This window comes from Phaenicophaeus curvirostris, chromosome Z, assembly GCF_032191515.1.
Source record: "Phaenicophaeus curvirostris isolate KB17595 chromosome Z, BPBGC_Pcur_1.0, whole genome shotgun sequence".
NCBI classification, from domain to species: domain Eukaryota; kingdom Metazoa; phylum Chordata; class Aves; order Cuculiformes; family Cuculidae; genus Phaenicophaeus; species Phaenicophaeus curvirostris.
The window spans coordinates 72,909,895-72,922,955 of record NC_091431.1 but is presented as its reverse complement, the minus strand read 5'-3'; the positions used below and the strand labels follow the sequence as shown (position 1 = coordinate 72,922,955).

Below are 13,061 nucleotides of genomic sequence, written 5' to 3'. Positions count from 1 at the left end.
CTGTATGTAGCATTATCGCAAAGACTCATCCTCTGATTCTTGATCTCAAATAGCTTCCATGTGTTTCCAAAAAAAGCACTCCTCTCCTACGTGCCATCTAAAACCCTCTCTCAAGAAACACAATCAGGACAAGGCCAGGCACCCATTTCCACCACCATCGAATGACAGTAACTCTCTCCGCAACCATGAGCCCAGTCTGAATTTAGGCTCCTTTCTGTGACTGAATGTGCTGCAGGTCAACAGCATCGTTCCTTTGTAGAGCCAGGAAGCCTACCTAGACCCATTGTAGCAAGCTCTCCATGTGCAATACCTGACAGGACAGGTGGATACAAGCTTTTATATGGTTTTGAAACAGCAGCCACAGGGAGGAAGCTTGTGCACACAGTCTATTGTTCTCCCTGCCATGCAGGACAGGTTCACTGCAACACCAAGGTGTTAATGCCACAATTCTCCTACGAGTGACAATAATAGGTGACACTGGGACCTACAAGATGAACATGGTATATATCTTCATGGGAAAGGTGCACCCACAGGTGTAACCTGCCCTGCAGCTTCTCTCCTGGTAGTTGTTCCTTCAGGGTACACAGATGACATAAGATCAGCTAAGGGAACTGGGATTGTTCAGTTTGGAGGAGGCTAAGGGGAGACCTTATCACTGTCTACAGCTCCCTGAAAGGAGATTGTAGCAAGGTGGGTGTTGTTCTCTTCTCCCAAGTGACAAACAACAGGATGAGAGGAAATGGCCTGAAGTTGCACCAAGGGATGTTTAGATTGGATATTAGGAAAAATGTCTATACTTAAAGAGTGGTGAAGCATTGGAAGAGGAAGCCCAGGGCAGTGGTGGAGTTTCCACCTCTGGAGGTGTTCAAAAACCACACAAGTCGTGTAACTTTGTGATATAGTTTTGTAGGCACAGCAGTGTTGCACCGATGGTTGAACTGGATTAGAGGTCTTTTCCAACCTTAATGATTCTATGATTCTAACTTGTGAAAAAAAAAACAGTGCCACTAGTATGTACGGCTAAGGCTTTGCAGAAGCCTCTTTGGAGGCATGAGGCTGATGTAGCTTCTTGCACTTGGGGCACAACAACCCTGAGCAGCTACAGACTAGGAGAAGTCTGGCTGGAAAGCTGCCTGGAGGAGAGGGACCTGGGGGTGTTGGTTGACAGAGACTGAACATGAGCCAGCAGTGGCCCAGGTGGCCAAGAAGGCCAATGGCATCTGGGCTTGTGTCAGAAACGGTGTGACCAGCAGCTCCAGGGAGGTTATTCTCCCTCTGGACTCGGCACTGGTGAGACCGCTCCTCAAATCCTGTGTTCAGTTCTGGGTCCCTCACCACAAGAAGGATGTTGAGGCTCTGGAGCGAGTCCAGAGAAGAGCAACAAAGCTGGTGAAGGGGCTGGAGAACAGGCCTTATGAGGGACAACTGAGAGATCTGGGGGTGTTTAGCCTGGAGAAGAGGAGGCTGAGGGGAGACCTCATTGCTCTCTACAGCTACCTGAAAGGAAGTTGTGGAGAGGAGGGAGCTGGGCTCTTCTCCCAGGTGACAGGGGACAGGACGAGAGGGAATGGCCTCAAGCTCCAGCAGGGGAGGTTTAGGCCGAACATTAGGAAAAAATTTTTCACAGAAAGGGTCATTGGGCACTGGAACAGGCTGCCAAGGGAGGTGGTTGAGTCACCTTCCCTGGAGGTGTTTAAAAGTTGGGTAGACGAGGTGCTCAGGGACATGGTTTAGTGGTTGGTGGGAATGGTTGAACTCGATGATCCTGGAGGTCTTTTCCAATCTGGTGATTCTATGAATCTTAGCATCTTTCAGAGTGAGTGAACCCCCTCACCTGGGATGGGGCATGAGCCGGCGGTGCTGTGCCTCGAGGAGCTGCTGCTGGAGGAGGTATTGCTGGTGAAGCGCCTGAGGTAGGAAGGAGGGTCCGGCCACATCCTGGAAGGGCAGAGCTGGCACGGGTGCCAGGGGCTGATGCAGGGCGCTGCTGTGCTGGTGCGCAGGGGCCATGTGGGGTGTCATCCCTGGCTGTGGCTGCACGGCGTGAGGCAGGGTGAAGTCGGTGGAAAGCTGAGGCTGGGGACCCAGGTGGAAGTGCCGGCAGGAGGTAGCATGGGGATGCTGAGACCTTTGAAAAGGAGCACCTGGAAGAGAAGAGCACAGTCATCATGGGGACCAGTAGCAGCTGGGACACCCCGATACAGTCGTTGCCCTCCCAGGGTGGACAGCTGTTTCCCTTATCTGTCAAAAGGGTTAAAAAACAGAACAGGTCAGTTAATGCTGAATACATGGAAAAATGTTGATTTTTGACTAATGGATTTTCCTCTCCAAAAAAAATATTGGATCTGAAACATGGGTTCGTGCTCAAAGTGAGTTTTTGGTTGCAAATTAAAGTGTATACTGATGAAAACTGCTTAAGCTTGTTTTGGTTTGCCTCTCTTAGAAAGAAAAAGAACAAAAAATTTAATAAGGCCTGTAGCAATGGGCCAAAAGGTCATGGTTTTAAACTAAAAGAGGGGAGATTCAGACTATGTAGCAGGAGGAAAGGGTGGTGAAACACTGTCCCAGGTTGCCCAGAGAAGTGGTGGCTGCCCCATCCCTGGAAACATTCCAGGTCAGGTTGGATGGGGCTCTGAGCAACCTGATGGAGTTGAAGGTATCCCTGCTCGCTGCAAGGGGATTGGACTGGATGGGATCCTTAAAAGTCCCTTACAACCCCACCCATTCTGTAATTCTATAAAAAAAACTGAACTGTTTTGAAAAGGGAAAAAAAATATTCTCTTTTCTAGAATTTATTTCTATGGGTTATGAACTCACTGAAGTTTACAAATCTTGCTGATTTTCCAGGCAGTTCAAGGTGTTACTGTCTAAAAATGTCTCGTAGGCAAGGAAATAACCTCTGCTCTAAGAAAGTGCCTCTCACTGTCTGCAGGACATAAATGAGACACTTTCCACCTCTGAGAGCCAGGATTAAGACCGTGTGTCTTTGCTGAGATCCTTCATTATCCTGGCCTCGTGAGCTGCCTGCAGGGAGAGAGCGGCTGCAGGAAAAACAACACAGACTGCTATGAGACCAGCCATCAAACTGGTGGGAATGAGGAAGAAATGAGGTGTGAGAGATGTCTGTAGCAGAGGATTTTTCACAAAACATCTGGCATTGACTTGCACCTCCCTCAAGATCCTTGCTTGGATGAGCCCTCATCCCAATCCAGCACATTAATTCCTACTTTTCCAGAGCATTTACAGGCACAGCAAAATTTTCACCTCTTAAACCAGGGAGAGAGGCAGCTCAGAGATGAAGGGTGGGACTTGAGCAAAGCTATCCGAGATGCCTCTTTACTGAGGAAGAGCCCGAGGGTAGGACATCTGCCCTTTTTGCAGTCTTCTGAACACCTCATCTTCCATTTTATTTTTTTTTCAGAGTTTTTAACTCTTCTTTTTTTTTTAATCTTTGAGACTGGCAAAAAATATCCAGGAACAACAGCACCAAGAGAAAATGAGTGTCATCCCAAGGCATAGACCAGACATGTACATGATGCTTTCTTGACCCAGATCCCTTCTGCTCACATGTCCCTTCTGCCCGCAGGCAGAGCCAGTCCATCACAGCAGCTCAGAGAGCCCCAAGTGGTTTCTGTTCGCAGCCATATGGAACAGGAGATTCACAAAGAAAGCCAGATGCCAACAAGAGAAACAACAGGAGAGTACCTACCAGAAACTAATAGTCTCCAAAATATCAGTGTCTCTTAAATACATTGATAGAAATGGTTGGACTCGATGATCCGGTGAGTCTCTTCCAACCTGGTGATTCTATGATTCTATGATTCTAAATATAAACTAATCTGCTGCAGTGCCCCTCTGAGGCAGAGGGTAAAAAATGTTTGTGCCACCAGCAGCAGAACTTCTTAAGGTGATACATTCTGATGCTGTCAGAAAATGACATGTTTCAACTACCTTATTAATTAAATCTGGAGGAGGTGGGATCAGATCCGCTGTTCCTCAATCATGGAGCTGCAAACCCAGACCCAAGAGCCATCCACATACCCCATGCTCCCGGTACTCCAGGTTATGGTTGCTGCCATCTGCTTGGCCTCATTTGAACATACCTCTCCAACAGATAAAGGCTAAGTAAAGACATAGAGATCCTGTGTTACCCTGGCCCATTGCTTCAGCTGTGCAGCACTGCAATCATGGGGAGATGCCTCCTAACTGCTGTGTTTGCTGGGTCCTTGTAGAGTGACTCACGGTGACTTGCTCAAAGTCTAATGGCCATGGGTCCTCCCAATGGAAAACAGCTACAGCAAAGTCACAGGCGAGACATTTTACACTTCCAGGTCTTCCTAGGGCCTGAAGAAAAGATGTGAGAAAGTGCTAATCACTCTGCACACACAAGGACTGCAGCCTGTGGTACCAGGCAGCAGGCTAGCTGTTTTGCAGGCAAAACTGGCTTAGGGTTGCACAAGACAATGAAGTTTAGTGATATTCTCCTACATTTACTGGGACAAATTTTGTTGCGCATCAGTAAAGCAGAAAAATACAGTCTCATCCTCTACATCACTCTTGTCTCTTGGTGCCTGGTGTAACCTTAGTCAAGGTTTTCCAGCCTTTTTCTGCACCCTAGGAGGCTTTGATCTGAGTTAGCAAAACATCTGAAAGATCTTTAATGCCAGATCTAGGACAAACTAGAGATCACAGGGTGGGCAGATCATTGTTGGAGATTTTGACTTGAGTTTTGTCTCCTATACCAAGATAGTCCTTATTGAGGGACTTAGTCATACACTTCGCTGCAGTGTAAGAAGTGTGAACTTTATGGGCAGGAAGGCATGCAAGGCCTATGCAGAGCTAATATAACCAAAAGTAAAAGCGTAATCCATTTTGGTTTGGTACAGAGAGTTAATTTGTCTTATTTTTAGGCACTAGTCAATTAAATCAAGCATATTTTCTGGTACCTACTGGTGAAATGATGCATTTCCCTCCACAGGGAAAAATACTATCAGGATGTGACCCGGACCATATGATTAAATAAAACCCATCAATTTGTCTTAGCATAATTTACTGTCTTGTGTTGTAATTGTTCATTTCCTACAACTAATCCAATTGCTGATGAGGATTTTTACAGCAAAGCAAAGACTTTGGGGAATACTGCTGCAAATCTGTGCTTATTAGCAGTCATCAAATCACGCAGCTGGCATAACCAAACCAGCTTGTACACCAAAGAGCTCATCCTCACCAAGCACGGTACTGGTGGACTCCAGAAAGCCCTGGCAAACAAATAACAGTGCAAAACAGAACATTATGTCTCTGGGTTATCTGTTTTCAAGTTTACTCTCTTCTGCTCATCATATCTAGCCACAAGGGGCCTTGTCGGAGCCTGCTTCCCAAATCCATGTGTTGATCTTGCATACACAAGGTAGATCCAGTGTCACCTTGCTGACACTAAGCTGAGGAGCCTTACTCCAGGTAATGCTCTATGATCAACACCAGAATCTGGCTGGCAGAATCTGTTGATTTATGATTGCTCTGCTAGCACATCTTCCATCTATTTCTCAAGCCACAGTTTGGTCCTAGCTCACATTTGCATTGGAACCGACAAGCACTGCCCATAAAATACTTCCAGAAAATCTGATTCAAGAATTTAATCCAAGTTTTGATTAGACATTAACATCTGCCGCAGCAGAGAACATTCTATACCTAAAAGCCAGTCCAGATACCCCACTCCAGCTTTTGTTTTCACCCCACAGAACAAGGGAAGGGCTGATGTTCTCATTAGCTAAGCTTTGAGGACATTTCTGCAACAAAGACAGTGAAGTTGGAAGCTGTGCCTATCAAGATCCAGAGCTGCTACACACATGCTCCATGAGCTACCTGCTCCATTGGTGACTACAGGAAGGCAACATTGCTCCGGGATTGGCAAGGCAGAGACCTTGTCCTCAACAGGATTCAGAGTTCTGGTCCTCATTCTGTGCTGGCCTCTTCTCCCAAGTGACAGGGGACAGGACAAGAGGGAATGGCCTCAAGCTCCGCCAGGGGAGGTTTAGGCAGAACATTAGGAAAAAATTTTTCACAGAAAGGGTCATTGGGCACTGTCAGAGGCTGCCCAGGGAGGGGGTTGAGTCACCTTCCCTGGAGGGGTTTAAGGCACGGGTGGACGAGGTGCTAAGGGGCATGGTTTAGTGTTTGGTAGGAATGGTTGGACTCGATGATCTGGTGGGTCTCTTCCAACCTGGTGATTCTATGATTCTATGATTCTATGATCCTACAGCAGGACTGCCCTCCTCCATCAGAATACTCTGACTTTGCAGGAAGAGGGGTCAGCCATATCTTGGATGGATTTTTATGGCCTCCCCCAAGGGCATCTAACAGGTTCATCAGCTTCAGTGGCCTTTGCTGCAAACACTTGTCTGCTCCAGCTGAAGAAGAAGTGAGAATCCCACTGTCCTTGCTACAGATGCAATGCCGTCCTCACCAGCCCTGAGAACCTTTTGATCTGAGGCCAACCTGGAAATCTGCCCAGTTTGATAGTCAAAAGAAGAAAGTCCACCCACTGCAAGAGGCTCATTGATGTGCTCTTCCCAGTGGCACGAGTAGCTCCAGATGCTCATATCTGGAGCTGTGAAGGACTGATTCTCTGAGCTCACTGTCAGGCTGCCCACTAGCCAGAAATCCGTTTTTCCTTGTTCTGTTGCTTCTTCCTTTCATTTAAACCCTGTTGCTGTGGCAGATGATGACAGCTCAGAGCAACATCAGCTCAGCAGCTCTGAGATGAGCAATGCGTCATGTCTGTGTCAGCAGAGCAGACAACCTACTCCAGTTTTGTGCAGTCTCCCATTAACTGGCTGAGGCCAGATGTCGTTGAGATCAGAGACCTCTGCCTCAAGGTGAGCATCTAAACAGAGCTATTTCTCAGCAGAGTAGGGGGATATTTCCCTCCCTTCTTTGTCTTTCCTCTCACTCTCCATATTAGTTCCTCAAGATCTTCTGCTGACCATGTGCATCTGCAAGGTCTTCTGCTTGAGGGAATGGCCTCAAGCTCCGCCAGGGGAGGTTTAGGCTGAACACTAGGAAAAATTTTTTCACAGAAAGGGTCATTGGGCACTGGCAGAGGCTGCCCAGGGAGGGGGTTGAGTCACTTTCCCTGGAAGCATTGAAGGGATGGGTGGACGAGGCGCTGAGGGACATGATTTAGTGACTGATGGGAATGGTTGGACTCAATGATCTGATGGGTCTTTTCCAACCTGGTGATTCTATGATTTCTCAGCCACCATCCACTCAAGCTCCCAGTTTGGACAACTCTTGTTGCCCCATACTCACCCTGGCTTTTTAGCTAAGCTACAAAAGCAGCTCTTGGCTGAGCCCAGCTAACCCAGCAGAGAAACACGCCCTGCAAAAAGACTGGAGTCCAACACATGGATGCAAACATGGAATCCAGTGGATGTGTGAAACAGGTCTTCAGCAAGCTCTCTGCAGGGTGATGTGCCTTGGTCCAAGCCTGGACCAGAAGAGGCTGCGGCATCACATGATGGTGTAGGACAGTGTGGCCATGGATGCCCCATCTACCTTGTGCACCTGGGTGAGCACAAGGTTTTTGTGATGCTCTCATAGCCACTGCGTCCACTCCCTTTCAGCTTGTTTTATCTGGTCCTGAAGCCAAGGTTAGCACCAGGTGTCACTGGGCAGGGAAATTGGCACTTCATTAATTCCTGCCACTGCTAGAGCATGAATCATAGAATCATAGAATCACCAGGTTGGAAGAGACCCACAGGATGGAGTCCAACCATTTCTATCAATCACTAAACCATGTCCCTCAGCACCTCGTCCACCCGTGCCTTAAACCCCTCCAGGGAAGGTGACTCAACCCCCTCCCTGGGCAGCCTCTGCCAGTGCCCAATGACCCTTTCTGTGAAAAATTTTTTCCTAATGTCCAGCCTGACCCTCCCCTGGCAGAGCTTGAGGCCATTCCCTCTTGTTCTGTCCCCCGTCACTTGGGAGAAGAGAAGTAGGGTGTTATATCCACATGAATTTTTCTGCTGCCTGGAAATCGGAAATTTAACCATGGGAAGGAATTCAACTTTGACTTAAAAAAAAAATAAAATATTTAAAATCATGAGTGCCAATCAGTAGCTCCTCTAGCCAGTGTGGCTCATCTCCCCGACTGCAATGGGAGCTACCGCTTTGTGCCGTGACGCTGAAGACCCCCATGAAGCTGGGACTGCTGTATTCCCCACACCTACCCAGCACTGCCATGGCCCCATCTCCTGATCTGCACCCTGAAGACCATTTTCAGCTGGAAAGCCCTTAGGGAAGATTGCTTAACAACTATTTATGAAGCACCAAACCCACCCAAAACGCTTAGCTGAAGATGGCATTCCAGGCTGCAGTTTCAAACCAAGGAGGCATAAGTTTGTTTTTAGAAAGCCAACAGATGATGCAGGCGTGTGGATAGCTGAACCTGTTCAGCTGCTTGCTGCCACGTCGCTTCCACCCTTCGCTCACACAAGCTCTGAATGCAGCGGAAACCCGCGGGGAAACTCATCATATCCTCCTCGCTGCCGCTTTCTCACTTCCATGGCCTTTTCTGGTTTTGTTTTTTTCACAGTTCTACAGTTATATTTATTGTTTCTATACATTATCTGAAGCAGCCTGGACTTTTTTCATTAAAGGAAATGCTCCTGTTTCCTTTGCATCCCCAGGCGAACTCTGCCAATGATAAATTTATATATTCTTGGAGGTTGGTGTGTGAAATCAAGTCACAGAAATGTACTGGTAAGAACTGGATATTTCTGTCACTGGGGATTCTCCTTTAGCATCAGTCAAGGTTTGACTATGCGCATGCAAATTTACCCATCCACCCATATTTCACCCAGAAAGGCTCAAGGGATGTGTGTGTTCATTGAACACTTGACCCATCTAGGAGATGCAAAGCCCCTGGGTAGTCCCTGCAGAGAAATAGGAAACGCTACAGGCTTTATGAAAAGAAAAACACAGAAAGTAGAACAATTTATTTCCACCATTTTTCCTCATGGCAGCAATATTTTTGATGCAATCAGGCTACTGGTAAGGGATTCAGGATCAGGTCTGGAGCAGGGGATTGGTATCTCAAGCAGACAGCTGCAGCCCAGAGAGCGCAGCCGCCTTCGAAAGGAAAACAAAATCTGTCTTATGCTGTTAAGCTGCCTGCGATGCATGTGAATTTTTCCCCTGGGTAAGGCAACCTGGCCAGCTTGTCGAGGCATTCATGGTCTGCGTGCAAGTGTGTGAGGGTCGGGGAGTGGGAAGGGAGGCTGGGGCTATTTATACATCTCGATCCCATCGTGATGGAGAGGGAGATGGCAGCTCCTGGAGAGCCCTGGCTTCACTCACTGACAGATTTTGCAGCTGTGGAAGATCTGCCTGTTGCAATCGGCTGAGCCCGCGGCTGGAGTCATGCTGTCTGAGCCATTTGGTCCTGATTAGAGCCCCCACAACCCCTCCTCCTGCCCTGGGATAGCAGATAAACCCCACAAACCAGAGCCATTTGGGGTAACTTTCTGAGAACTGGACTCTGCAGAGTGCCCACCAGGCTTTTAATAGCCAGGCGCCTGCAGTATGTTTCGCTGGACATGCACTAAAATTCCCCCTGGAAACACGAATGCAGTGGGAAGTTAGCATCCATCTGGACAGTATAAGGTGAGTAAAGGCTAAAATTGTAGGAGTAGGTCCAACTTCATGTGACATACTGAGAAGGATCGCATTTTCAAACAAGCTACTAATTGCCAGGCTCTGTCAGCCACTGAATATACCTTTATTAAATGGGTTAAATATACTCACTAATAGGAAATGAGGGGGGACAATGCACCTGGAAAATAAAAGAAATTAAAAAATAGCCTTTCAGGCCAAACCCACAGTATATTCAGCTGCATAAAAATTCAGCAGTCTTGCACAGAGGGAGGTATCACGCTGTCTCACTCCCACTGTAGGACAGAAAACTGCAGGGCAAGGAGATCAGGGTGGGGAAGATGGAAGAGAAGGAGAGAAGAATTTGAGAAAAATTCATCAGATGGGAAGGAATCTGTCTCACTTTCAACACCTTCGCCAACAGCTTTCTCATTTCATTTAGCAAATGGGAAGAACTGTGCCAAAAATAATAGGCAGCCAGCTCGAATCCAGCCCAGGGTGCAGACTGCCATCCGAGGCATCTAGAGCTATGCAATGGGTAGCAGACCCCAGCATTAGCCCATGGCTGAGCAAGGAGCAGCCCCAGCACATCAGCAACATATAAATAGCATTTTTGTTTGCCTTATTTGTCTTACCAGGCTGTGCAGCACTGGGGACCAAGTCAGGATGGAGCCCTTGTGGTGGGCAAAGGGCTAGTCCATGGTGGTTGGGGGAGCAAGGTTGGGTCCTGGCTGGAAACGTGACATTTTGGAGGTTTATCATCCTCCCACTCAGAGGGATGGAAAAGGGCTGCGAAGGGGTCTAGGGGAACAGAGCTGAGATGGTTGCCACCCAACAGCCCTTACTGCACTCTGTCTCTACGGATCTCTGCACAGTCACAGCAAAATACAGCTCAGCTCGTTCCGAAGAAAGCATAAACACAGACCTGTTAGACTGTAAATTGCCCCTGCCTGCTTGTACGATCCCCGTTCAACATCCTCTCTCCCTAATGAAGCCTCTTATTACTTGCTGAGTGACATGAGCTGGCATGGCTGTAGCACTACCTCCTACACACACCCGTGGTCCCTATCACAAACCAGAGCATCTCCTCTCCTGCACACCGCGTCATGAAACTACATACAGCTCTGCTGTATCCAAAACCAGTCTGAGGTGGGACTCCTTCCAGAGGCTAGACTTAGCATTCAACATCAACAAAAAAACCACCCCACAACTGGCACTAACCAGTGTTTATCAGCAGAATTACGTCAGGGCTGAAGCGATGCTGAGTGTTGGGGATGGAGAGCAGCAACAACTAGCGATGGGATAAGGCCAGGCAGCCTGGACCCATCACAGGAGAGAGACAGCTGTTTATACAGTGCTGTGAGATTTTTTTCCTGCAATCCTTTCCCACTAGTTTCAGGGGGAAAAAAGTTTTGTTGAAGATGGTGTTTCACAGGAACGTGTTGAATTCAGCAATATTTTCCAAAAAGGAAGGAGAAACACTTCAGCAGCGTTGCTACACTTAAATCTGTCTTTTTGCTTTTATACTTCACACTGTGTTTTAATTATAGCTTTATTCTCATCTACAGCATTCAAGGGTATATTTATGATTTTTGGATCATCACACCAATTTGAAAACGCCATATCACACTGAATGAAAATGTTTTCTGAGATGTCATGGTCCCAGCTTCCCTCCCAGGCTCTCGCATGCCTGCAGGGATGGGTGGCCCTGGCAGCCTGGCATAATGTTTTCCACCCAGCCCAGCTTTTCCTCTCCGAAGCATCCATTTCTCATGGGTTTGGACCCAGCTCTGCACATCTGCCAGGAAAGGGCACTGGAGGAAATGTGGCTTTGGGGATCTTGCAAAACCCCTCTGCAACTTTTTTGTAATGCTTCTCACAAAATCACAGAATCACCAGGTTGGAAAAGACCTCAGGGATCATCGAGTTCAACCATTCCCATCAATGACTAAACCATGTCCCTGAGCACCTCATCCACCCATCTTTTAAACACCTCCAGGGATGGTGACTGAACCACCTCCCTTGGCAGCTTGTTCCTTTATGTGAAAATTTTTTTTCTAATGTCAAGCCTGAACCTCCCCTGGTGCAGCTTGAGGCCATTCTCTCTCGTCCTGTCCCCTGTCACTTGGGAGAAGAGCCCAGCTCCCTCCTCTCCACAACCTCCTTTCAGGTAGTTGTAGAGAGCAATGAGGTCTCCCCTCAGCCTCCTCTTCTCCAGGCTAAACACCCCCAGCTCTCTCAGCCATTCCTCATAAGGCCTGTTCTCCAGCCCCCTCACCAGCTTTGTTGCTCTTCTCTGGACTCGCTCCAGAGCCTCAACATCCTTCTTGTGGTGAGGGGCCCAGAACTGAACACAGGATTCGAGGAGCGGTCTCACCAGTGCCGAGTCCAGAGGGAGAATAACCTCCCTGGACCTGCTGGTCACGCCGTTTCTGACACAAGCCAAGATGCCATTGGCCTTCTTGGCCACCTGGGCCCCTGCTGGCTCATGTTCAGTCGCTGCCAACCAACACCCCCAGGTCCCTCTCCTCCAGGCAGTTTCCAGCCAGACTTCTCCTAGTCTGGAGCTGCTCAGGGTTGTTGTGCCCCAAGTGCAGGACCCGGCATTTGGCCTTGTTAAACCTCATGCCATTGGTCTCAGCCCAGCGGTCCAGCCTGTTTAGATCCCTAATCTCATTTCTGTTTGGCTGGAAGGCAACAGACGTGAGGGAGAATGAAGAGCTGACAGGAATTGCTCACATTCAGCAGCCGTGCTGAAAGCACAGGTCACATCTCGAGTCTCAACAACATCTCTTGGGCTGCCCCACTTGCAGGGCTTATGATCGAGCACAACCGCAGCACTGCTGAGGGCAGAGAAGGTTTTGTTGGTACCTGAACTTCAAGGTAACTATTGGGGCTTTGCTCATCACCCATGTAACCCAACGTGCTCACCCATCCCTTCTCCCCCTACATCATCCCAGAACGCTCCTTTGCGAAAACCAAGCTCATTTTGCATGCAATATGGTGTGGAAGGCAACCAGCATCAGAGCTTTTCCCAGTCTATTGGCAGTCATCTGGGATTGATGGCTCTTCTCCAGGGTTTGGACTGTCAGCCCAATTAAAAAAAAAAAAGTTGAAAAAGGAGTTGTAGGGGACCACGAGCCCCCTTTAGTCAAAAGAGGCAAGGCTTCATCTTCTGCTGTTTATACTTTACTAGTAGGGTGTTATATCCACATGAATTTGTCTGCAGCCTGGAAATGGGAAATTTAACCATGCAAAGGAATTCAACTTTGACTTAAAAAAAAAATAAAATATTTAAAATCCCACATGACAGAGGTCTGTTACTTGGCTCTGCCTGCAGAGAGAAATGGGGAAGCACTTGAGCTAGTCCTTTCCCTACCCTTGGGATAAAAAAATGCTGACTTGTGAAC

At 48.0% G+C, this 13,061-nt stretch overlaps 1 protein-coding gene across 1 annotated transcript in view; it reads right to left on the bottom strand.

Annotated features, from left to right (window-relative positions):
- Positions 1-13,061, bottom strand: part of ARK2C (arkadia (RNF111) C-terminal like ring finger ubiquitin ligase 2C) — a 55,669-nt gene that overhangs the window by 11,159 nt on the left and 31,449 nt on the right. Inside the window, exon 2 of the mRNA XM_069880519.1 lies at positions 1,835-2,144. Coding sequence (XP_069736620.1) covers positions 1,835-2,144 — 310 coding nt within the window. The remainder of the gene's footprint in view (positions 1-1,834; positions 2,145-13,061) is intronic.